The following is a 26,974-nucleotide window of genomic DNA, read 5'->3' as shown; positions in this document are numbered from 1 at the left end:
ATTTGGCCAACCTCTTTTTGTGGTTTGTGGGGGCAGGACAAGGGGCAATGGCCACAAGATGGAGCCCAGGAAGTTCCTCACCAACATGCGAAAGAACTTCTTCACGGTGAGGGTGGTGTAGCACTGGGACAGGCAACAAGGGAGGTTGTGGAGCCTCCTTCTCTGGAGATAATCAAGGCCCATCTGGGTGCCTACCTGGGCAGACTGCTCTAAGGAACCTGCTTTGGCAGGGGGGCTGGACCCGATGAGCTCTCGAGGTCCCTTCCAGCCCCTACAATTCTGTGATTCTGTATTGCACGGGGCAATGTCCCATACAGAGAGGGCAATAGATGGATTAAAAATATGTGTATTTTCATTTCACAAGAACCACCAAGGAAGATGATCTCTGATGAAGCTTTGCTCACTGGTTGTCAAAGATGAGATCAGTAGAGGCTCACAGCCCATTTCTAGGCAAGTGTCTACATTATCTACTCCTGTAATGTGTCATGTTGCTAGCAGGGGAGATCTTCAAAATCCCAGTGCCTACTTCCACTTTCTGTCATTTAGCTGTCCTTTAACAGTCTATTCAAACATTTTCCTTGAGAGAATAAAAAAAAAAAAAAAGAAAAATAACCAGCTTCTAGGCTTAAAAAGCAATTAGCTAACTGCCAGCATTTGTTCTGTGAAGCACCACTAAACTTTCAAGTGCCAGGAGCTGTTTACCATGAAAGCAGCAAAATTAGGGCCAGAAGTAATAACATGTCTAGTGTATAGATCTCTCAGCTTCGCTGGAACCAGAAGGTGCTGGACTAAATGAGGTTTATTCAGTAATGCTCAATAGTTTTCACAGGCACTTTCTAAATACCTCGGCAGAATTTAGTGCATATGAAGATAGGTTTAGGTGCATCAGTCTCTTATTCTTGGTGTGCTCATAGGGGTTTTTAATGATCTCTTGTAGCTACACGTTGGGCTTTTTCTTTCTGCTTGCTCTCTTTCTCATCCTATCTTTGTTTTTCAAATAGATATTTACCTGAATCTGAATATCCCTGGAATTGATCACTTCCACGATTCCCACAACGTTGTCAAACACAAGGCCAAACTTTTTACAGTTGTCTAAAATAAAACAATCATAAATAGGAAAGGTGAGATAAGAGCAAACATATGCACACCTGCTGCATCAACTACAAACATTCCCAGTCTTGTACTGCTTAGCTGAGCATGGTGATCAGTCTATTGAAATGAAGGGAATGACTCAGATGCATTAGGAATCACATAAGTCAGTTTTTTCAAGACTGGCATTTAGAGCCCAGCTGAGCTATCCACTCACCAATAGTAATTGAATTGATTTTTCCTTTTATCTGAAGTGTAGATTTGTTACACTTGAAAATGTAGGCCACTTGCTTGAGTTCAGTGTTGGTAATGACCAGGTCATTCTTATCCTCTTGATATTCCTGTTTCAAAAGAAAGGTGATTTATTTGGTTCTTTAACTGGCTAACTGTCAACGTTCAGCACAATGTATCCTCAAGTCATCACACCATTACAACAGAACAATATCCTGCCAGTGGCTTAATTTTTTAAATTGCTGCCAGCAATTTAAAAATGCACTCGCGAAAGTGTTGCTTGGCTCCCATCCAGCTGCGTAAACTTCTGCATGACTACACTGCGGGCTGTTCCCTCCCTCTTTTAACCAACACAGCAACGTGACTTTTCACTCAGGTGCTTTGGTATCACAAACAAATCTATCTTTTTCCATCAGAAGACTGAGCAAAAGGGAAACACTTCTGTCTGTACTTTTAAGCGCGGGAGAGGTGCTTGCATGGAATGGGCGATGAAAATAAATCTCTAATTCTAGTGGTTAACAAAGATGGAGAAAGTACTCTGTGATAATACTGTTCTCTCACAAGGGTGGCCTTCAAGAAGGGATTTTAATTGAATTCTCCACTGGATTTGTTTCTGGGGGACTGTCTGATTTTGGCATGGAGCTACTGCAGGGAGTCCAGCAGAGGGCTACTAAGGCGATTAGGGGCTAGAGCATCTGTCAAAGGAGGAGGGGCTGAGAGAGCTGGGCCCGTTTAGCTTGGAGAGAACAGAGAGGGGATCTTACTGATGTGTATAAATATCTGAAGGGAGAGTGTTGAGAATATGGGGCCAGGTTCTTTTCTTTGGTGCCCAGCAACTGGACGAGAGGCAGCAGGCACAAACTGAACAGCAGGAAGTTCTGGCTGAATATGAGATAACACTTCTTCACTGTGGGGTGACAGAGCACTGAATGGGTTGCCCAGAGAGGCTGTGGAGTCTCCTTCTCTGGAGATACTCAAAACCTGCCTAGATGCCATCCTATGCAATGTGCTTGGGGTGACCTTTGGCAGGGACTTGGACTGGAGGTCTCCAGAGCTCCCTTCCAACCCTGCCCATTCTGTGATTCTTTGCCCTTTGGCATTCTCCAGTTCAGATGAATCGTCTCAGATTCTCAGAGACCGATGAATTAATTTCAGATCCTAGAGAGCACTAATGGCTAAACTGCAGCAAGGCTGAGCAATACAGAATTAGCCCATTTTTAGCTGCAACTTTCATTAGTTGAGTCTTGATCACGGACAACCTTTTGCAACACGTCCACTGCTCAAGCTGCTTGGCAGTGTTGAGGGGTTGCAATTCAGCGGTGTGGCTGGAACTCACCACTCTCCATTTCTTTCCCTCTAGCTCCAAGACAGGGGCATGGCTCTGCTGCGGGGAGTTCTTGGGGGAGGTGGGACTGGGAGTATGGCTTTTCGTGGGAGAACGAACAGGTGGGCCTTGGGCGCGTAGGCTGGGGTTCTTGTGAGTCTTCTGGTCATCAGAGACATGTCGAAGCCCTTAAAAAAAAAAAAGGTGCTTGTAAAAGAGTCTGTTTTCTTGTCCTAAAGGTATTCATATTTAAATAAGAACGATACTACCTAAATCATTTGCAATTGGGTTAAATTATCCTATGAATTTACATTTTTGATTTCCTCAAGATTTGCCTAGGTAACCACCTAAAATGTAACTGCACACATATTTTTAGCAATTCACATAAAACCTATTTAAAGCCCGTGGATGGCTCTCTTAAAAGCTTTCACAGGAAATGCAGCAATGTCTTCTAGTCCTTCCCTGTCTGCAGAGAGCTCTGCAAGCTTGCTATTGCATAATTTTACATCCATAAAAGCGAGATTCGCTTTCTAATCTGTCCTATCCGTACCGCATTAAAGGCTGATTTACCAGTTGTATGTATTTAAACTCACAGCCATCCGCTTTAATTACAACTGTCCAGTATTAATACAGAAAGTGTTACCACACTGCGGTGAGCTGTACCTTCTCACTTAACATGTAACACATTTTGACACAGGTTGGTGCACTGACTGTGAATTAGAAATGAGAATAAACTCTGCTCACAATTGCAGCTCTGAGATTCACCAGCTGCTGGGGATTGAAGATGTCTGGCTTGGTTGCCTTAAAATTATATGGAGACTTCTAAGTAAATGGTATGAATGTCAGGAATGCTGAACAAGTTTGAGCGCTGTTACTTCTAAAGGAGGTTTTGATATGCAGGCTCAGTGCAAGCCTCGGAAAGATCTGAGTTGCCTAAACGTAACTTAAAAACGCTGGTGCAATTTGGGGCAGTACATATAGCAGCTGTTGATGTAGTTTGACTCAAGGGTCACCGTTTGTTTTCTTTCCTCCTGACCTTTGGTAATTGCCTCTCCTTGGTTAAGCTGTGCAAACAGGGCTGAGCGAGATGCTGTTCCTTCATCCTTCGTGGTTTCTGCATCGAAGATGGGAGGAGGTCCAGGTGGCGGCGGCGGCGGAGGTGGCGGAGAGAGGCACGGCCCACTGCTTAGAACGGATCGCAGGGACATGTGGGATGCAACAGGGCCCTGTGTCACATGGATGGAAATAATTTTTAATCAGCTTTTCAAGGAACACTCTATTATGATAGCTCTTATTAATGTCTGAGGGTAACTGTGGGTTTCAGTGACTCCAGACAGCCACAGGCTCAGAAGGTCTGGCACCATCACTGAACTTAATGCTGTGAATCTTCCCTGCAGCAATGCAAACAGGGCCAGAAAGGCTGATAGACCACACTGCTACTCTGCTGCAGAACCCCCGCACCTAAAATGTTTCTACAAAATGCTTGTGAAGACTATTGTTAAATATCTTTAACTGTAAAGATTCCATAATTTATTATGCTTACATAAGATAAGTGATACACAAACACTTACCATACGCAAAAGTGAAAATGTCTCCTTCTTTTCAGAGACCATACTCAGTAAAGCATAACTCGATGTGCATTCAGAAACACACAGAAAATGTTCTGTCCAACAAATAACTGGGAGGATCACGAGCTGTCAGTTACACATAAGAAAGGTGCTAAACTGTATAAAAGATGTAAACTGCTGTTCTTCAGACTGTTCAAATAATCTGCAAAGATTCAGATTGTAGCAGAGTGCAAAGCTATGGTCATTCAAGTAATTTATTTATGAAATTCAGTATTGTTTTGATCTCTCAAATTCTTTTTTCTTTTTTTTTTTCAGTTGCAGAAGATCACAGCAGCACATGAATTATGAGTGAGGGGCCTTGATAAAGTAAGTAAACCAATCATTCTATTAGTTTGCATAATCAAAAGTACATGTTTTGGTTTGCATTGTAATGCTCATCTATAATATTATCACACAAACAGGAAATACTGATAATGAGCTGATTAAAATTTTATGCGCCCTACTAATAGAAAAGACAGAATGAATCTGAGAAACTGAGAGTCACTTTTTCCATCCTGCCACTAAGTGTCACTCTGATTCCAAAAACTGCTCATCTAGACAGCATCTCTGCAGCAGAGCAGAGACTGTTTCAGAAGAACCCTTGTGAAAAATTAGATTGGTTCTGATGAATTCAGCTACCTATACAGGTGTTGTGCATTGCACTAATACATATTTATTAGGGGGGCAGATACAATAGAAAAATGACAGGGGCTTACAGTGTCACAGCTCCTCTAATTGGCCACCTTTGTTAAGAGATACAGGTTGTTAAAAATGCATCCCTGGTAATCAATACTGGGAATAGATATTGCTTAGCAGGACTCAGAGAGTTTTATCAATTTTTTATGATGCCACCCCTTTCTGCTTCCCTCTAAACTGAAACATCAGAGTATTCATCCAGTTTATGCATCTCACAGGAGTGAAAAGTGTAGCTATTTTTTAAAAAGTAGACTAGTTTTAGCCTGTGGTCCCAAACTGGTGGTGGGAAAGGAGCTGAGTTGCACATGCTTTTTATTCTTCAACATAATTTAAATAAAAACACTTGGCACATTTGAATACCTAACGGCATGCACCCCTCTCAGTCAGTATGACCCTAGCTGGAGTAGCACACAGAGGTAATAATATCATTAATTAATGTCTTAATGTAACCCTTCTCTTGGCACATGGGTCTTCAGGATTTAGGTACTGTTGCATTTGAAGGAGCTGTTTATGGAATTTGTTAGTGATGAATACATTGCAAGATTGTTTGTCATGTTAGTGGCATTAAAATTGTACTGTACAAGAAGACTCGTTGAATTGCTGGTACTCAGGTGAGCGGTGAAGCTGATGTAGTAGCACAGTCTGATTGGTCCTGAATGGATCTGTGATCTCTTACAGTAATGAGTTCTCTGCTATTAAATGTTTTTAACCAAATGTAAACAAAGGAGAAGAATCCCCTTTAGGAATGGATTACCATTTATTGTCAAGATGTATCAGAACCAGATGCTGATGTCTCTTAGAGACATGCCATTGTTTCATGGATACGTCTGAGCATTTCTGCATACATACCTAGTAATTAAAGCTTATTATTTTAGACTGGGGACATCTTCCCCACTGGACCCTCGATCTATGGTGCCTGTCTTCCTGCTGGTGCTCATACCAGTAACGTTACCTGCAGCAGAGTCAGCACAACTGTGAATTACTATAGTAAAAAATGAACGTAAGTGGATTTAGCGGCACAATCAGTTATTGCTGCCTGAGGTGCAGTAGAGATCTTCCCTGTCTGTTGCCTGCAACCATAGCAACTGTATTCACTGTGTCCTGGTTATCCAGAATTATGAACAGTGCATTCACAGGGTTTTTTGAAATACTCAGCTATCTAGAAATGGCACTCACCTTTCACACTGCAGTGTGAACATGCAGCTGTGAACTATGTATGCTCTGTGTGAGTAGATTAATGGTGGTACTGGCAGGAGTGGCTAATAACTTGTGGCTTGAGATAAAAATTTGGACTTCTCATCTCTGAAAGACACTTTATGACTTCAGTATCATCCGTATGCATCAGTACAGCGCTGTCATTTTGCAGAAAGAGTCACTGTTTGAGGAGCAAGTGTCACCTGGAAGCAGAAGCAGCTGATGCTCTTTTGTAATTAACACCAAATAAATTCTGCAAAGGCTGCAAAGATGCATTAGAGAAAAATAAAAACAATAAATAAAAAAAAGAAGCAGCAGCAGGAATTATCTGGGTACTCAGCATACAGCACAGAATGGTGGGTCACTCCACCAATCTCTTTGCTTCAGGTGGCAAGCTGAAGGCCATTACTAATCCATGCAGTAGACTTCAGGCTCAGATGCTGCTGCTGAGCAGTGTATCAAAGGGCAGTTTCCCAAATGGCAACAAAAGTATTGGAATAGCTAGTAACAAAAGTGGAAGGAAATTGAGGGTATTTAATTGTGAGGAGTGGATGATCTCTCTCCCAGAACCCAAGAGAACTACCTAGTGAAAACACAAACAAAACAGATTTTAAATACATCAATAAATCTGGACGTGGTTTTGTGCCTCGTTTACTTTTCGAGAAGGGGCAGAGAGGGAAAAGGATCTGGGCAATTAGAAGCATGTTTTCCTTCTAGAGCAGTACTAGAAGAGTGGCTCGGGGAAGCTGTCACAGTGGCACAGAAGGCACAGGAGTGAACTGGAAATGCAGCAAACGCTTTGCACTTCTGGCATTCCCTGCATGCCAGGGAGATGGCATCTGCGCTGTGCTCAAATGTGCTGATGCAAAGGCGGTTTTAAAACCAGATTAGAGGAGTGGCTCCAGGAACTTTCTTCTCTGATTAGCTTTGACCCTGATTAATTCATAAACCTCCACGTTATCTACCTAAGTCACAGGCAAGTGGTTTCCTTTTCTTAGTCGCCTTTCTAAAACCACTTAGATCCTCAGGCTCTAGAATATTTCTGAACCAGACTCTTAAACTGTTCTGGTATCTGGCAGTACTTGTATATAGTCCTATCCAATTTCAGCTAAAGTGCCCTTCACAAAGTCCATTCATTTCTTTTCTGTATAGGGTGGCGTTTGTGCGAGCTGCTGGGAATAAAATAGCACGTTATATGCCCACAATAAGTTCATCTTTCCTAACGCAGCAGGTGCTTACCAGCTTTGCTATTTGCAAACAACTCTTCAGATTAGCCTCAAGCAGATGTTAACAACAGTGCATCTTTATACAAAGAGCATTAAGAGCCATTTGGACCAGCGAGGGCGGTTATTTGCAAGCCGCCTTTCTTCCTCTTTTATTTCAGCTGTTTGCCCCGGTGACAGCTGCTGCTCTCAGTGCTGTGGGGTCTGCAGCCATCACGTCAAGTTCTTCCGTGAGCCGACTGCTCTCATCACCACGTTGGTGTGGTCATTTCTTCACCATTGGCACACAGGCCCCGTGTAAGAGTTGTGTGGGGAATAGAGAGCTTCAGCCTCGGCTGGTGGAAATGTAACCCAAAGCGAAGCCATTAATGTTTAACCTCTTAGCTTTGCATCACAGTGAACTTGATGGGGTATAAATCTTGTTCCCGGGGCTTTCTAAAATAGGGGGAAAATGTAATTTTCTGAGTAAAACGGTATCAAGAACAGACGATGCAGGCCCTACAGCCATGCAGTAATAGCTCTGTAGAGGACAGAATATTCCAGAAATTTTATCTCAGGGAAAAAAAATTGTCTTCAGCCTCCTACTAAATGCTGATCTGAAGGGGGTGACAGGAAGGGGTTGGGGTTTGCTCCGTGCTGGATGGCCCAGAGCCACCTGCCAGAGGCTCAAGGGCCTCCCATGACTGCGCCTCAGCGGCTTCCCCTGCGCACAGCGACTGAAGCTGCCCACAGGCCTGGCTCTGATGAAGGCCTCTTGTCACGGTGCAAGGGTGTGCAGGATTGCAGCACCACCTCAAAGGATGTTGTGTTTCTGCCTGTGTCTTGTAGGACTGGCAGAAGGACTAGCACTTCTCTTTTTCACCTTGCTCTCAACCTAGCTGCCTCAGTGGCATAAAGAAATGACTGTTTCTGTTGAGGCAGGTGGCTAGATAAAATTCACCTGTGTCAAATCCCAGTTAATTCCCTTGAAGTTACAGTAGGGATTAATGAAACTCTTTGCTCTGGGTCTTGCCTATTGTACATTTCTCCTCTGGAGCACAGAGCAATAGCCACTCTTGTTAGGGAAACAAAATGAAGCCTTCCATATCACTGGTGTTGTATTGTACTGGGGGACGAGAGGGGCTTATGTGCCAGGCCCTATATGAACAGCCCCAGTGTTTCTCTGGGGTTATCTAGTTTTAGGCTGACACAGTGCAGCACAGGGAACAGGGGAATAAAGCTCTTGTGGTAGGAACCTACTGTGGAGTATCTGAGTGGACACCCATCTCTTGTCTCTTGTCATTTTTATGGAGGACAAACAAATTCCAAATACTTATACAATGCATATAAATAAATTATATATAATATATATATACTGCCTGTATATAACATAAAGTACCTATGTTATTAGTCATTCATGTTAAGATGCAGGTATCTATTTGTGGCTGAGGCAAAAGGTGGATTAGATAGAGGTATAAAATCCCTTCCTTAATTTATTGAAAAGCCTCATTTTCAAGGCAGCAGGTAAGCAGAAATCCTAACAGGGACTGCATTCTCCTTAAAAATAAGGTATCTCTGTTTTCCATCTCTCCCCCTTTTTAGTAATCCTGGTTTCACACCTAAAATGATTACAGCATTCTGTATTGTTTTTCCTATACATATGTACAGCCGAAGACAAGAATCACGAAGCTCAAAATATCATGTATCCACCTCTGGGAACAGGTGGGCTGTGACTTAGGGGCACAGAGCTCTCGTTAAGGTGTGTTTTGTGTAAAAGTAGCTTAGCACCACAGTTCCATTACCTCCTGTATTTAAGCCACCTGTCTGCACGGGGTTATGCTGCCCTCAAATTTACCAGACGAAACAGCTGACTTGCAGGGCCTGTAATCTTTGAGAGTTAGAATACAAAACAACAAAAAACAGACGAGGCTCTTTTTGCTTGTTACTGGGGCTCAGCAGAATTACTTATCTGTTGAGCTTGCAAACTTGGAAGCCCCTTTTAATACACTTCTGCCACTTGTCACCTGTTCAGGGTTTAAAATGGTGCTTACATCTTCACAGGTACCCAATCAAAAACGTTTTACCCAGCCAAGGTCTTCTAAATTGATAACAGGAGGCTTTTGCTGGCAGAAGCTGGTCTTTTCAGCTTGTTCACCGCAGTGCAAAGAGAGGTGATACCTTGCAGAAAAGTATTTTGATAGCACAGGAGAGAGGCAGAGCTATTTTATATGAAAATGTGTGGAGGTTATTATTTTAGACAAGCATGAAATGGCCAAGGTCTGTACTGAGACTAGTATAATTGCACTCAGACGGGCTAATGGAGGAATTACGATGACTCTTCTCAGTGGTTCCGAGCCATTTGTGCAACCTGTGGAGAATTTCAACTTTTAAAGAGTGTTTTTAGAATACTATATAATTAGTTATAAATATATATATATTTAAATGGAAGGAAAAAAGACTTGAAGGTACAGTATTGGCTTCAATGAGAACAGGATATAAATAAATCTCAACTGCATCAACTGCTGCACAGATGCAGGCTTCCTCTTAAGAGTTTATTTTGATTTGTAAATGGGGGTGGGGAGAGGGGCATAATATTCATCACTTGAGTGAAATTCTCTATTAAACCAAACACTGTAAAGAAGTTCACCTCTATTTTCCTCGTATTTCTTCAAATCCTGCTGGCAAAATTTGTCCTAAATGACAACTTTATACAAAGAGGGAAAACTTACTGCAGCTCTACTTGCAAGGGAGAAGAAAATTTAGGACAATTATCCCTGCGTAAGATTTGTTTCTTAACACTTATTTGATGTGCAGGAAACTACAGCAATCTCTCCTTATTGCTGGTTGTTTTCTTGCTGCAAAGTTAACCTGCAGAAATAAGAGCAGAAGTTTCACTTCCCCCAGCTTACTCATGCAGTCCTTGTAGCAAACAAACTTTTATGAGGCATTTTTGTGTGCTTATATTACAGCTGTTCATTTCTTTGCACCACCAAAAAAAAGAGCAGGGAGGAAAGAAAGAGCTATGCTTCAGTAGAATCCCTTCTTTAGGGAAGAAAAAAAAAAAAAAAAAAAAAAAAAAAAAGCATTTTCTATTTATTAGTAACAAACTAAAAAAAGACATAGCTCCCTGGTAGAGCTGTAGATTTCATGTTGAAGTCAGAAAGTTGTAGCAAGCAAGCCTGACAGTTGCTGCATGGGAAAAATGCAGCACTGGACATGCAAAACATTTTGTTACAATAACACTTCTTGCATAAACTCATTGACATCTGAGAATGTCGTATCCAGTGGCAAATTAAAACTTGCAAGCCTCCATTAGGTTGGTAATTACTATCGTTCCCATTATCAAGATGGCATAATTGAGATAAGTGAGTAGAGTGAACTGCTCCTCACCACAGGGTATATTTGTGGCAGACGGAGGCACATACTTTACAGTCAAAATAATGAACTCCAGAATTACACTTTTAATGAAATCCTGTAGATCCATCTGACATCCACTGACAGGAATGTTTTCCCTGACATATGCACAATCTAGTTAACATTAATTAAAAAGAAAACTTCAGATTATGATGGAAGTATAGAGTGACACGTTTTATTCCCCGGGATGATCCTGCTCACAAACACACACATTCTAAAATGTAATTTCTTCTGAGAGCACAAAGCCAACAAATATCCTACCTGTACCTCTGATGTCTAGAAATGCCTGTGATTTATGCAGGGTCTGGTTTTGTACCACCATTCTCCATGGATAGCAGAAGAGGCTCAGATAAAGGCCTTATGGTGCTAAGCTCTGCTATTTCTAGGCTTTCTCCTCAGACAGTCCCATGCATTTCAATAGGATGGCCTGAAGGAGTGAGCTATTGGTACACATCTTGGCAGAATCGGAGTCAAAGTGAGTAAGGAGAGAGAACTGTGGCAGATGTGAAAATCTGTAAGCATCAGTTTTTATCACCAATTTATTACAAAGCTGATAGAAGTACCTGTTATTGTCAGAGCTCACTGCTTAGCCATTATTCCAACGTTGTGCACCAGTTTTAGTATCTGTCTTGTAATTTCTTAAGACATTTCTTTCACTTTCCCCTAAAGTGTCTGCCCGTGTGCTGTCGGCAGAGCCAGGAACAGTACTGCATGCACTAATGAGCTGCTCCAAGGCTGGCTGCAGCTGCCCCGTGCAGCTTGATGGACTGGTACATAGGGGCTGGAAACTGTCCGGCTTTGTGGCATGGCCATGGAGCACGGCCAGAAATGTGCGTGCCACGCTATGCAGCACCTACAGATAAAGGGGCCAACTGCCCATTAAAAACACTCTCCCCTCTTTTTTGGGAACCCAGGCTTAATCTGATCAGGCTGATGCTATCGGGGTGTTTCAGTTCAAGTTAGGAGAATACAGCTCTAAGAAATGCAGTTGTTAATGTTCTCCCTGAATCTTTAGTCTCTTTAGAAATACCCGAATATGTCACTTAACAGCTTTTTGTATAATGCTTCCAGCATTGCTTTGTTGACTTCGACATACGGAGGCTAAATTATTGGTACAGTGTACTTATAAATGTGTACTTACATTGGCCAAAGACTTTTTCTATTTCCATCTGTAATAAAATAGCTTTTCTGTATCGTCTGCCTTTCATAAATGTACCACTTCCTTAATGCCTTGCCAAACTACTGCTTTCTCCTTTTATGCATGTAAGTGGAAGCTGCTGTGTGCCGTGATTAACAACAGTGTCTGGAATACTTTTACAGCTCTTATATATCATATTTCTGTTTAGGCCCTGATTCTGCAAACCTTTATGCTTAACTTCATTCAGCACTAATCTGTGACTTTCATTCTCACCTTAAAATGTATAACAAAAATCAAATTATCGCTTTAGTAACTTACTGCTTTCTGGAATGTATTTGTTGCCAAGCTTCATAAAAATATTTAAGGAAGCCATTTAAACAACTTGCTAACTTACTGGATTCAAATTTCCATACAGTCTCATGAAGTAAAACTTGAAAATATTATACATCCATAGGAAATGTGTTTGTAACTTAATCTTTCTGGCACACATTACATGAATGATAATTTAAATGAGCCATATTTCCAACACAACTTCTTTCAAATCAAAGTGATACCCAAACTGAGTGAAATCAATACTTCAGAGGCAGTAATAGACTCATCACTCAAGATGTAATAAGCCCTGTTTGCAGTAAACTATGTTTAATATGAATAAACAAGTCACACCTAAGTGTGTATTCAGCAATTTCCTGCACAGCTAAAGCAAGGGAAATAGAGAGCTGTGATGGCTGAGATGCTTCTAAAACCAGTCAAATATAATCTGCAATAGCTACACATCTGTATGAGAGTACCAGTGCTCAAAGCACTGAGGTTTCCTCCTATATCATATAACAAATATAACAAATCTCTGTAATGCTACTTCCATACCTGTAAAGTTCCAATAAAGTGAAGATATATTCATATACATGTATCTTGCTCTGTATGAACAAAACTAAATTTGTTCCAGATTCTCAGGCTAATTCTGCTAACAGGGTGCTACAATTTCTTTTCCTTTTCTAATAATCATTTAAAAATCATCACTTGTTCTCACATTCTTTAATTAAAATAGAGTAGAATGTAGCAAGTGTGAAATTTAGTACTAAATTAAGAAAGGGAATCATAATTAATATTTAACATTTTCCCTACAGAAACCTACAGAGTAGCAGATAATTCCGGTCCTTCCATTTATCAGGTTTCAACATTTTTGCATTGCTTCAAACTAAAATATACACACAGATTGTAGTGTCTCCTGTGTTTGAACTTGCCCTTGAATACTGTTAGGCCTTGTACAATGTGTAGAGACAGTAGTGAAGAGGAAGGTGCGAAGCCTGTTGCTGAGCACAAGTGCTAGACATTCTTTCACATGATTATCCCCTCCACAGAGGGGAGACAAAGTAACTTCTCCAGATACCTTGTTAAGATACTGTCTGTTTCACTTCCTTAGGAGCTGTTACAGTGGTCTGGGAATTAAATTATCTGGTGGTCTGCATCAGTCCTCTTAACAGTCCTTCAATTTTTTAAAATTTTATTTGCCTATAGAGAAGAAGTTATAGTCTTGGTGTGAATGACTGCATGTGCAAGTCTGTGTGCACTGGTAAGTTTAGGAAATGACAGCAAAGAGCTGGCTGATTGTATTTTTAACACACTCCAGCAATTCTCGTAACTTGATAATAAACACGAGCACATTATTCCAATCCCATGTAGAACATTGCATTAATGTAGACAGCAGACATAAACTCTTACATTTACACCTGACAGAAAATATATTCTTCGTGTTTATACCTCTTTTTAAGAACAATATTCATTGCCATCATCTTGCTATGCATCCCAGATGTAACACACAGATGTTTATAAAGAGAGCATAAATAGCACACAGTCATATATATTAGCTCTCTGTATATATATATATGAAGCATGCATTTCAGAAATTATCTCTGTATGTATAAAATAGTTTTATAAAGATGACTATCTAAGGAGTAAGAACTCAGTGCAAATTCCTTGTGTTTCTCTTCCCTGTTATTAAACCTATCTCTTTGTTCAGACTTTTTACACCATCCTTTTCGTTCCCCCATCGCACTCACCTAATTTTCCTTCATTCTGACGTGCCCTTTAAATTCTTTGGTTTTGCTTTTGTTCCTACATTCTACCGTATCAGACCCGGAGAACTGTGCCTTTCCTCGCCCTCTGCAGCTGGGGATTATGGCTGTAATCATCTCAAATCATTCTTCTCTCTTCCTCAAAACCTGTACCACAGTGGCCTAATAAATCTTCTCCGCCTGACTCTCAAGCTTTTATCAGTTGGGTTCATTGAGCATGACTTCTCTTCCTGGCCTAGATGTGGAGGTAATGACCATTTCATGGTTCTTCATGAGCAAGTGAAGGGTACTTACAGTTTTGCTCCAGGTAAGCCCCGTGGTATGATGCTCTTTGATATAAGCTTGAAGCTCAGACCAGATGTTCAGATACGACTTCACCCAGTCAACATGGCGTGCATCACTGTAAAAAGAGACATTATTTGTACGTGTGAACGTTTGCACGTAAAGCAGAAAGCACTGCTATTCATGCTTAAAGCAGGTGAAGCCCAGTGTCTGCTCTACAGCCATGGACAAATCAGTTAGCAGGCAGCAAGCCAGCCCAGCGCTGAAGATGCTGAGGCCCGCTATGCTGGAGAGCTTTTGGGCCCTTGCAGAGAACAAACAAGGGCAAAGGTGCCTCTAGCACAGACTGCTTCTTGCAGGAAGGGTTGTCATCATCCTGCTCAGGCTCACCATCAACTGAGGAAGCACGAAAAGCTATTTGGAGCTCTGTAGCAGCTACTCACACTCCATCTTGGAGTCCTGAATCTTAGAAAGTGAAATACCTGTGGGTTCTGTAAAATATTCTAGCTGCCAAGTTCACATGTAGCCAGCATAATGCTGGATCATGTAATAGTCATCTGACTAAAATATTTATACACCAAGGATTTCAAAAGTACAAACCAAAAGCTGGCTCTGGAATGATTCTTTGGGAAGCTTCAGTCTTCTAGTGGGGGAGTAAGTGAGAACAAGAAATATGTAAAGAAAGAGGAACTGCTTGTAAGATGTATCCATACTTATGAAGCTCCAAATAAGAATAGTTACTGAACCGTGACTGCTATGGACTGGATGCTCACAAGGGCTTGGGTGCTTACCCTCTATTTATTTCCCTTGGAGCCTGATGTTTAATAGTGATAAGGATCTGGGTCAATGGGTTTAACCCAAAGCCTACAGAAGTCAAGAGACAGCCTTTCGCTGCTTTGGAAGACATTGTGATCTGGTCGAATATTCAGTGAAAAAACAGGAAAAGAAATCCTTATTAGGAGAGGAACTAACTTTATACCTAACTAATGCAACCTGTTTATACCTTTTTGTGAGACTTTTTTGCTTCAAAATAAGTACTTCCAAAGCTCCATTGTAAAAATCTTCAGTTACCTCAAGCAGGTAAAATAAGGCTTCAAGAATAATACATAATGCATATTTCATAGATAAATGTATCTAATATGATATACATATAAAATAAATAGAAATGTATACATAAGATTTATATATATTTATATATATATATATTTATATAAAGTTTTCCTCACTAAAGAGGAAAAACTCAACTGCAAGTACTATTTTTCATTGAGGATATAAAAATAAAAAGCCAAAATCTGGCCTCCAAGTACCACATCAATAGGATTTATACATGCATTATTTTTAGGAGGCATAGGAAGGACCTGTATTTTTTCTCTTTCTCTGTCAGCTCACAGATCTCACTCATGGGATTGTTCTATGAATTCCTTGTGCTCTTTAAGAACAATTCAGTGTTACAGAAAAAAAAAATCACTTTGGAAACTCTGGAAGTAGATGCTCAGTTGTACACACCTCTTGCCTAAAACATGTGTTTTCAAGCAGAGAGCAAGAACAGCAACAGTATGAGTACACAAGTGAGACAAGGACACACAGAAGCTAGCTAGCCAATTTTATGGCACCCCAGAAAGTTAAATATAGTCTTACAACTGGCACAGAGTGAAAACCAGCATTGCTAGTGCTGCTGCCATTCGTGCTGCAACACGCCGCAGGTCAAAGATGAGGAGGGGAAAATAAACCACTGCGACCAGATCGTATCAAATGCTCTTTTGTTTACAAAATGCTTTTTGTGGTGGTGTTGTGAACCCTATTAGTATAGTTAATGCTCTCATCCTCACTGTGGCTAGTAGACGCTGGGGCTTGGCAACATACCTGTGCTTGTAGTCCTTTAATACCCTGTTAGTATAAAAGGTAGCAGCATCATTCATCTCCTTGACATAAGGGCCTGGTTTAGGAGACTAGGACCATCAACCCATGGTAGCAGGAAACAACAGAAGGAGAAAGGAGGTAAAACATTAGTCAGACACCTTCCTTGATATATTAGGTATATTATAAACACCTTCTTGGGTGCAGTAGACTGAAGAACTATGCAGAGGAGACTACAAAGTTCTGCAAGATTTGGACCTATTCTGGGCCACGCCATCCAGAAGTAGATTTAGAGCCCTCCCGACTGCCCTGGGCATAACTTACCACTGCTATCCAACCAAGTGCAGGTATGCTTTCGCTGACGGCCGAGAGGTGGTTGAACATTTTACTTCCTCTGTTTCTTTCTCTGAAGTTCTGGATTTCCTGAATCTTCTCTGATATTGGCTTGAGAAGCATCGCCACCTCATTCTGAAAAAAGAAAAAGAAAAAAAAAAAAAAGAAAAGGAAAAGGAAAAAGAAAAAGAAGAGACACTGCTGTTAACAATGGACAGTCCAAAAACACCCTGCGGTTTAACGTTGTCCTCCCTGCCTATTGTTTTAACACTTGGAAGGAAAGGTCAGCATATTCTCCACATTAAAGTAACAATTTAATTACCCTGCTCTGGTTGTAGCAGCAAAATGCAGTTATTAATAATGTGTTGCAGCAAAAATTGTTCTCAGCACTGGCAGCACATTTACGTGCTGTCCTGGTTGAGAACCACAGAGACCCTGTATCTTGGAGTTCGCAGGATGTTTGCGTTTTTCATGTGATACTCCTGGATTATTTTTTTTTAGGAGTCTTTACACTGCCTTGAGTTTTTCATGTTATTAACCAAGCTGTTCTTTCCATAGGAAACAAACTACTTGTTAGATTTATGGCCTCTTATCATCTGGCAACAAGACTGAGAAAGTAGTACGCTGAAGGCAATATCCAGTTTAGTTTTCCCTTTTGGTAAGTTTTAATGTTTAAATTTCCTTCGTCCGCGAGTAATGTGGGAACATTTCATGGGAAACACAGTGCCTGCAAAGCATGGCTTGGGGAAATTCCCCTGTGTTCATCAGAAAGGAATGGTATCCAGGGGAATGACTGCTGAGCGGAAGGAATAGTGTCTGGAGTGAAGAGAACAGCAGAATGAATGTTGAGGCTATCCAAGCTCTTCTCCTCTGCAAAGTGAATGTTAATCACATGGATCCAGTGTCACAGAAAAACTAATGTAGAGCATTAACTTGCTGAGAAAAATTCTTCCACGCAGAAACAGCACATCGAGGGAGAAGCAGCCATCAGTTTACATGCAGAGGAACTGCTGTATGCTGAATGTTGCAACTTCATAAAATGTTTCTGTAAAAACAGACTAATTCTTTATTGCCAATCTATGCCTGCAGAAGCCATGCTATGTCCCACCAAGGAGAGTGCACCAGTCTGATTTTCCCCGGCACTTTACTCAGAAGTCACTCGGCATACTTAGATATTTCCCTGACCACGTGGCAGGACTCCATATTTTTACTCCCCTTTTCTCAGCCCTACTTCTTCAGTGGAATTAAGTGCTTGCAGGGGAAAAGCAATCCTCATATTCTGAAGGACAAATGCTGTTGTGACACACACAAAGCAATGTGTGTGTATGTGCTACTTGATCTCTGCACAATACTTCTTTCCAGGCTCCCACGAGACCTCGGCTTTACAGAATATTGTGTCACCTTAAAATGGGCATGTTTGCTCTGGATCAACATAGCTCAAAAGATGCCCCCCGAAACAGGACAAAAATAGGTTCTGAGCTTTTGAAACAAAATTTGATCCAGCAATGAATGGAGCCTTAATATTTTAGAGATAATGTAATTTTGACAAAGGCTTGGGCATCTGACATGCAGGGGATACTTGGCCTCCTCCTGCAACAAAGCGGGCTGGGAGAAAATGAATGTTTGCAGTATTATTAGGGGATGAAACTAGTTTTTGTTTATGGCTTAATGACCAGCATAAGTCATTATTTCTGAAAAAACCCTGAAACCTCCACGATTGGTAGCTCTGGAAAACTGATTTTGTTGCCACAACATGGTATAGTCTGCAGGAACTCTCCCTTCTCATTTCTGCTTGTTTACAGCACACTGCAGCTGGTTGGTTCTTTCTTATTTTTCCGGGAAATCTTCTAAGTGTGACAGTAGTTAGCAAAACTGAAATTTAAGAAAGTGCTCGTTCTGCTTTGATATGATGCCAGTTTTCCTCCTATACCGTCTAAGGGATATTTACAGTCTTTAGCTTACTGTGAATCTTCATGGCCCAGTTCCAGACAAAGAGACTATCAGGGCTAAAAATACAGCTCGGCAGATGCCTGGTGTATCCAGACAGCGCTGGGAGGCAGCATGTTTCTGCGGATGGGGCACACAAGTGGGTGTCCGTAAATGGGGCTTCTGTTTGCAGCTCTCCCGCCAAATTACCACTCGGTTTTAGGAAAGCTGTGCTACCTCCGTGTCCTCTAGCTTCCTCTGTATGAAACAATGTTAATGTTTTCTGGTTTTCTTTGTAGAACACATCGATATCGTCAGATAGGAAGGCAAAATCAGGGCCGAACACTTGCCCTGATGGTTACACAAGACCTGCTCCTCCTCCTCCTTCACTTGCATTGGTGGAAAAACTCCCAACCACTTTTGTGAGGGATTCCTGTTACTGGTACAGGCAGAATTTCTGTCCCTCAGACCACAGGACTTAACGTGTCCAGTGAATCAACTGTTTATAAAACTATAGTGAATTTAAGTAATTCCACAAAGTAAGTCCACTGTGAGAGGTTTAAAGGTGAAAGAGATGTCACTAAGGGAAGTAGCTCAAAGCAACCATTCACTTGGCACTGTACTTACACCAAAACAATCCACAAATGGCTTGAGGATATGTTCAACTCCATTCTGTCAGCTTTGCACCGTAAGAGCTATCTAGCCTGCCTGCCTTCCACTCTGCATTTGTTTTATGCTGCAATAGTTGCTGCTTGTCTGGATGGCTGCACGTAACGTGTGTGTGTGTACACAAACTTCTTGTGATCCCAGCTTCTGTGTCACGGTCAGACACAAAGGAATAGAGGCCTGCAAGGAGTCACTTCATTGAGCCTTGTCTCCCTCCAGTCCGTTCTAAATTTTTAGTTAGTGATTAAACTGCAGATGAGTTATGGTGTATATGGCATCTGGATAGGGAGAGGCTCATTAATTCTGGCACTAATCAGTCTTGTTTGGCTCCACAATACAGAACCAGTTGTGCTGAGGGTTCTAGAAGAATAATCTCTTTATTGCAATGAATATTAAAACAGCTGGTTGTTAATAAAATGATTGTCTATGCTGTATCTCCAAGAAAAAACGAATTCAAGGAGATGAATCAGAGCTGTTGGAAAAATCTCCAGCATGCCTTTGGCATGTGCTAGATAAGATTTCTTGTCATTTAAGACACAGCACAGTTGTTTAACAGAAATTTAACGTCTTTGTATAAACACCATTCCTATTTTAATATCACTTTTGCTGAAATGTTTAAAAATGCAGAAATGACACAACTTGAAAATATCAGAAGTAATTCCCAGTGTGCCCACGTCCCTTTTACGTTATTATTAAAAACAGGTTGTCTTTTTAAATATTAATACCTAAACAACCAGTCAACTCTGAACCATGTCTTATAATTCTTATCCTAAAATCAAGAGGAAGACTACTGCACTGAGGAGCAAAAGCACTCAAAAAAAAAAAAAATAAAAAGTTAGAGCATGCAACAAGAACTGCCTTGGGCTTCAGAGATTTAGCAGTGTAGAGCTAACTTTATAAAAAGGCCTGGCATACCAGTGTTCCAACAAACTCCAATGAACAGACTTTTTTTTTCCACATTTTCACAGTACTCCCAGGAGAAATTCCCCTGATGACAGGTTTAACAGGACTGGGGCACTTGGATTTAATTCATAGAATGGGCAAACTGTTGAGTGGTGTTTTTTTTTTTTTGGTGTGGTTTGCCTATTGTGGCACACTAAAACGGAGTGGCTTGCTTAAACTTTGGTGCTTGAGCAAGTGACTACTTGAAAATCTCAGCCTTCATTTGGGAAAACTTTTTTTCTCAGGACCACTGTTGTTCAGAAACCTACCAGCAAGGCGCAAAACCCAGCAGGTAAATAAAAATACAGCTTTTAAAGATGTTATGCATTTGAAGCTAATCTTATAGGGTTTTGAGGGGTGAAGATTGTTAACTGAAGAACTTTTATGTTGATGGGTGGCAACACAATTCAGACCTCGCTATTAGAGTGTTTAAGCCAACCTGGCCTATTATGAAAAATCACGGTGAGAGAACAAATGCACTTTCAAGTTATGCTAAACGAGGGGGTGGCAACCTTTGGTGTAGGAGCAGAAAAAGAAAACTGAGAGCATTTGGGATCAGCAGCCCCTTTATTTTACTCAGCTGCAGCCAGAACAGCATAACTACAACCTTCAGTCCATGTTGTCCCCAGTCTACAGTTCTGTTGTTTTCTTTTCTTCCATCAGTTCAAAATCTCCATCATACTTGCATTATATTTTTCGCAGGCAAGTTTGAAATACAGAGTTGGTTTGAATCAGCTGTCTTTGTGTATGTTGGCAAGTCTAATGGGAATGCTTCTGCAGTGCAAAACGGTTGGTGCTGAGGACCTGACATTCATGCTATACATGTTCGGGGGTACAAACCCAGAAAAAACATTGCCCCCCTATGAACTAAACCACTTAATGGAGACACAGTCATTACATCTGCAACAGCCTGGTGCGGCTCCATCCCACACTTTTAAGGGGTGAAAGATATCATGGATGGCATCCACCACACTCAGTTCTAACAACTTCAAGGGTGAGCACCCGCTCTCAGCTGAGACTTAATTCCCTCTATTGTAAATGAAGGAAAAGATGCCCCTGAGGAATCCTTTCCATCTTTAATAGATGATACGGTATGAAGACTGCACTCAAGATATGCTGCCATTAAGTGTAAAGAGAGCCCAGAACAACACCTTATGCCTTGACAGTTAAAGCTGAAAAGCGCAATCCCATTCTGTTTCTGTAAATCTGCAAATAAGTCTTTAAAATTGGAGTTGATTTTTTTTTCCATATGGGTGGTATAAGAAGGGCTTGTCTCTTTTATTGCAGCTGTGTGTCAGTTTGAATGGAATCAGTGTTCAGATTAGGCTGAGGAATAATCTTTCTATGAGGTATATAGGAAATATTTTTTTTCAGATGCGAATCTAAGCTAGCTAGTAACTAAGCTAGTTAGCCTCCAAATCACGCTGCTCGTGGTGAAAATCTGGACTTCTCAGACCCTTACCTCTTTTAACTTTCCTTAATTCTCCCCCAGTGAAGCACTACCACTTCTTTGTTGGCAGTTGCCAAACTTCTTTTTGCACTGCTCATCCCCATCTCTCCCAGCAGGAGGTATTCCACATCTGGTACCAGGGTTTTGCTCTTACGATTGCAGTCTAGCCTCCTGCACCCTAATGTGTTGCTTTCTCTGGAAGCACTAACGGCGGGCAGAGGCCATCAGTGAGATCTTTCTGCATGATGACCACATTCACATCCCTGTAGTCCTCTGATATTTCCAGGGTTCAGAGGTCTCCTAACTAACTACAGAGAGACAGGAATTTATTCCGTTCTCATCTTCTTAGGCTGTAAATCCGAACACGGGGGTGTAACAACAATTTGTCAGTAGCACGGGTTTGGCCATGTCAACTCACTGCCACGCAACAGCAGGACCATGGCGCAGGGAGACAGATCTGCAGAAACGTCTGGTCAGCGTCATCAACACAGAAGCTTACATGCATTTGTGTGCTTCCAAAGTGACTTAATTGGTATTTGGCATTTATTCCTCTTAGATCGCACATAAACCCTCAATCTAACATTAGCTGTAGCAGTTTTGTGCTTGTGAAAAAAAAAAACGGGAACACCAACCCCAAACCCCACACGACAAATTATTAATTTAGTCATTCACGGGTTTGTTTTGAAACGCTGACTCTTACAGAAAACAGATGGAGAGGAACGTGAAAGGCACATAGCTGCTGACCAGTGGAGAACTCCAGGGCCTGGTACGAACTGTGTGCATCAGTTTCCAGCAGTGCCAAATCACTCCAATACTTTTGGCCAGGACTGTTTGGCTGTTCTTTAAAAGGACTTGAATGCTCTACCTATTGTTTTCCTTTCCACTACAGCTCCCCATGGGCAGCACATTCAACAAGGAGGGGTTCTCCTGCTTGAGGCACACAAGCCTACAAACATCCCACACCTCAACAACAACTACACAAATGAACTTTTTCAGCCTTTTGATTTACTCCTCAACCGTTGCTGTTGAGATTGTAGCCCATGCCAGTGTACCCCTGAGCATCTGAAGTAACAAAGTTCTGTCAGAAAATGGTGTTCTGTGGAGCCACACGTGTTTTGTGCACCACTTGTGAGATCTGACAAGTTTTTGTTAAGGGCATCTAGGTTTCACATGGACATGTCCCAGGACAGGGATGTCCTGGGCTTCCAGCCCTGGACACTCAAGTGGTTCACCTGGGATCTCCCCAGTGAAAAACTGTAAGACTATTTTCAGTTCAGCAAGAAGCCTCGGAGTGGTTTTGGTCTGATTCAGACCAAAATAAAACCAGAAAAAATTTGGAATAAAATGTCAACTTGAAAAGCTCTGCTTTTTAGTCAGCTGTAGCCCCGGTGCTTTCCCTTTTAGCAGATCACACACAGTCCAAAAATCCTGGGAAACAATTGGGTAGCACAGAGAAAGGAGCATACTGGTTTGGATTCGTGTTTAGCAGAAATAAAGAACATGATGCTTAATGGGAAAAGGAGTGTCCCATCAGCATAGTTCAGTGGGTTCTCACATGGCACAGTATGAACATGAACATTGCTATAGGGATTGAAAAGTAGTCTGGTGATTTTAGGATGTTATTTTAGGGCACAGGAGAACTCCAGTAAGAGCCTATGGGATCCCCAGCAGGTTATGTCAGATGTGTATGCTGGACAACACGTAGAGTGCCATCTTGGATAATGTCTTCCTTACAGGGTGATTCTGTTCTTAGTCCAAGTACAGGTGTACTGGGCTAAAATAGTGCAAGGAGCCCTTGCTTACTGGAGCCTGCTTCTTACACGGACCATGAAGTGCTGGAGAATCTCTGCCTGGTGGCACTATGTGAGCCAGTCTAGACGTAGGTGCTAATGTGCCTCTCTGCCTCTGTTTCTCTTCTGCACAGGCTGGGAGACGATCTGGTCCTTCTGTATTCCTGGATCCTGAGGGGTCTCTGGGCCTTCTTACATCCTAGTGCGCTGCCCTCAGGGCAGAACCCAGTCTCAGATGCCTCACTCTTTTCATTGCAGGGGCTATCAACCTGGGTGTTCTGGCAAACACAAATGAAGGAAAAATGGTGCAAGCAGACCTACACAATCAGAAAATGTCATGAGCCTGAGGCTGGTTAAATGCAATCTAACACCTCTGAGACAAAATTACGAGGTAACAGGTGCCAGGGGGCTATCTGGAGACTGACAATACGCTTCCAGTGACGCAGTAATCAAGGACTAAAGTGGACCTGAAACTAGGTAAGAGTTTGCAACAATATCCAAAAATGAGCCTGTGAACACTGCAAGGCAGCAATTGAACACTGTCAGTTGGTCCATCACTGAGGCTGTGACCACGCGTCGCATGCAGTTGTAGGCGTGCTGATAACAAAAATATGTCAACAGCTTGGCAAGATTTCAGAGGACAGGAGGGGAGAAGGGGTTCCCTTTGGAGCTCAGGATTCTCAGGCTCTGTCCATGTCACTCTTTGGCCCGCTCTGTAAATTGGAGACCTGAGGACCTTAAAAGGACTGAACCAAATTCTTCCTTAAGCTATTTCTAGATACAAAGGTGCAGGTTTGCAGCAGTCAGCTAACTTAAGTAGAATGGCAGCAAAACTTGTCTCAAACTCTTTTTTGCGTAAGTAAGTAATGAGTTAACAAGACAGGGAGTATCCTAGTCTTTATATTTTTGGAAAACAGTAAGGGTGACTCCAGTATATATGAGGAAAAGGAGTGGGAAATGGACTGATGTAAGCCAAAAAAAAAAAAAAAAAAAGTCAAGGTAATACGAAAACAAATCCTGCTAGGATGCAAAATAAGAAATCCCACGAGTCCTGTTACTGGAGTAATTTACAAATAGAAGAGAGAAAAAAAAGAGCAAACCCAAACTAACAGAGAGTAGGGAACTGTAAATCTCCATCTTTAAATTCTATATAAAAATTCTGAGAATGACTCTCCTCGAAGAAATTACAGAACTATTCTGTTTCTACAATGCATTTTTTGCTTGACTATGAAGAAATCAAAAACTTTAGGATTTGTTCTTATGGTTCTCAATATAATTTCAAAAAACAGTTTCCTGGGTTTAATTTTTTCCCATTTTCTAAGTGGAAAAAAGAAGAAAAAGAAAAAGAAAAAGAAAAAGAAAAAGAAAAAGAAAAAGAAAAAGAAAAAGAAAAAGAAAAAGAAAAAGAAAAAGAAAAAGAAAAAGAAAAAGAAAAAGAAAAAGAAAAAGAAAAAGAAAAAGAAAAAGAAAAAGAAAAAGAAAAAGCCCTCCCTTATCTCTCACTTTCTAATGTATAGACTCCAGATATTCAAGCAAGGTATTTAATTGGAATGTGTCTGCACAATGTTAGTAATTAAATCCATGAGTTCTGTCAGTCATATGAAGTCAGCATTTTAGTTTAATGAGAAATTACATAATAAATTGCAGTCTGAACTGCATCTGTAATTTAAATCTGTTTGCAGTACTTGTTATCATGAGTTGCTTTCATTCAGTTTTGCCTACTTACAAGGGCATTTTTCTGTTTGTAGGAAGACTTAACTTCAAACACACTTAAATAAGGCCTCAAGTCAACAATGTCAACATACATACCATGACTTCATTAACAAAAACCTCACCCTCTTCACGTAACAAGTCTGAGGAATAAAGTGAATGTGAGTAGCTCCTGATAAACACAGCAGCAACTTACCTTATTCTAGAACTATTTATTGCTGTGAGCTTTATAATTGGTAATTAATATTAATACACATAATTAATATTTAAAATAAGACATAAATACATTTATATATTGCATATAACATATAGTTATCAACATATAAAATTAATAATTAAAATTTTGAACACAAAGTGAAATGAAACAACTCATAAAGAGATGATATATAAATCACCATTCACAATGAATTCAGTGCCATGCCTTTGACCAGTGATCTCATATGTTAGTATTCAAGATCATTAAAAAAAAACAAACAACTTGATAAACAGATAAAGTTGTTCAGTAAGACTAATAACTTTTAAATTATTATGCAATATAATATAATAATTTTACAGTCCAAGTTGTATTTGACTTAGACTACAGGGAGAAGAAAATTGAGAACCAGGCTATATCATATTGTTTTGTGAAGGTTTATGTGAAAGGTTTCTTTAACATGTTATATTCTGAATTGCCCAGGCAATATGCTCTCAAAATGCCTTTTAAACAACTTCTCCCAGAATATAACAATAGTCTAATTTCTTTCCAATTCACCATCTTCTTTCTGCCATCTCTCTATAATAAACAACTTATAAGTTTTTTAGTTTTAACATTTGAAGTTTGGCGTCAGCAAATAATTTCTAAGAAGTGGATAAACTCAAGAATTCCATCCTGCTGAATGAGCCTGCATCCCGCAGCCATTAGCTGGGACATACACAAACAGGAATATCAAACAGTGGTTTTGTCATGTGATCTCTTCCCCTGCACACACAAATATAGAACATGACCATAAAAAGTAACAGAACATGCGCTCTGCTAAGTAATTTATTGCAGTTGATGCTAGATCGGTATGCCAGCTGGAATTACCTTCTCGGCTCCTACTATTTTCACATATACAGATAATAAAGGCTGTGCACTGCAGCAGATTCCAAGTGAAAAAATATCAGCATCATTATCAAGAAGCAAAACTCTGCAATAGCAACTTAAACAGGCTTAACTGTTTGAAAATTTTTGCTGGTGACTCACAGAAGGAGTTAAAAGACCAAAATGAATACTAGAGCCTTCAACATTTTCATAGAGGGGAAAAAATACTGCTTTTTGTATGATAGGTATTTCTCTTCTCCCTTTGCTAAGCAAAAAAAATATCTAAGGATTATTATACATATAGGAGCTTTCTTTGTGTTTGAATTCCTTGTTCATTAGTTTGTAAGCTGCAAGAGCTGAGCTAATTTATTTTTCCAGGGCATTTTCCCCTCCCATTTTTTTTTTTTAAAGGCACCATGTATGACATCCCAACATGACAGGAACTCAGTAAATCCCCTCAGTCTCCACACCGCTGTCTCTGAATGTCTGCAAAGCTACTATGCCATAATCGCAACTCGCTGGCTCATTCACAGCTTTACATTATAAAGCAAACAGTCTAGACAGCTGAATGACAGAATTACTCTCTTTTCTGTTGCATTTATAGATATGCTGTCATCTTCATTTGCTTTTCTCTACTCTGTGCATTCTGATACACTAATGACTAGCTTTCCTGTTTGGATTCCACACTGACTCTGTGGCTCTAGGCTGTAAATACAACCCGAGCCCAGAGGACATCACACCAATAAAGTCCTGGGGGGTAAGACCCCCACTGCTTTCCTTCCATAGGGTTATCTGGTGCTAAACAGCTTTTTCAAAACTGTTAACCAATATGGCTTTGCAAAAGGATCTTTTTTTGTCAGTGAGATGCAGATATAAAGAGCCTGATGCCTGGAACTGTCACTCTCTGCAGTGGAAAATACTATTCAAATTGCACAGAAAAGGCAGCCTTCAATTAGTTTCAGGCTGTCTATAGTATAGCCAAATGTAAATC

General features: G+C 40.8%; 1 protein-coding gene across 1 annotated transcript in view; it reads right to left on the bottom strand.

Moving 5' to 3' along the window:
- The window catches only part of CAP2 (cyclase associated actin cytoskeleton regulatory protein 2), a 63,838-nt gene that overhangs the window by 5,292 nt on the left and 31,572 nt on the right, over positions 1-26,974 (bottom strand). The window contains exons 5-11 of the mRNA XM_084508390.1: positions 16,431-16,574; positions 16,113-16,198; positions 14,262-14,367; positions 3,681-3,870; positions 2,657-2,832; positions 1,307-1,430; positions 1,010-1,092 (exon numbers count right to left, since the gene is read on the bottom strand). Of these exons, the coding sequence (XP_084364516.1) occupies positions 1,010-1,092; positions 1,307-1,430; positions 2,657-2,832; positions 3,681-3,870; positions 14,262-14,367; positions 16,113-16,198; positions 16,431-16,574 (909 nt within the window). The remainder of the gene's footprint in view (positions 1-1,009; positions 1,093-1,306; positions 1,431-2,656; positions 2,833-3,680; positions 3,871-14,261; positions 14,368-16,112; positions 16,199-16,430; positions 16,575-26,974) is intronic.

Source organism: Aythya ferina, assembly GCF_964211825.1.
Source record: "Aythya ferina genome assembly, chromosome: 2".
In the NCBI taxonomy this organism is placed as follows: Eukaryota; Metazoa; Chordata; class Aves; order Anseriformes; family Anatidae; genus Aythya; species Aythya ferina.
The sequence above is the reverse complement of the archived record's forward strand: the minus strand, read 5'-3'. Positions and strand labels throughout refer to the sequence as shown.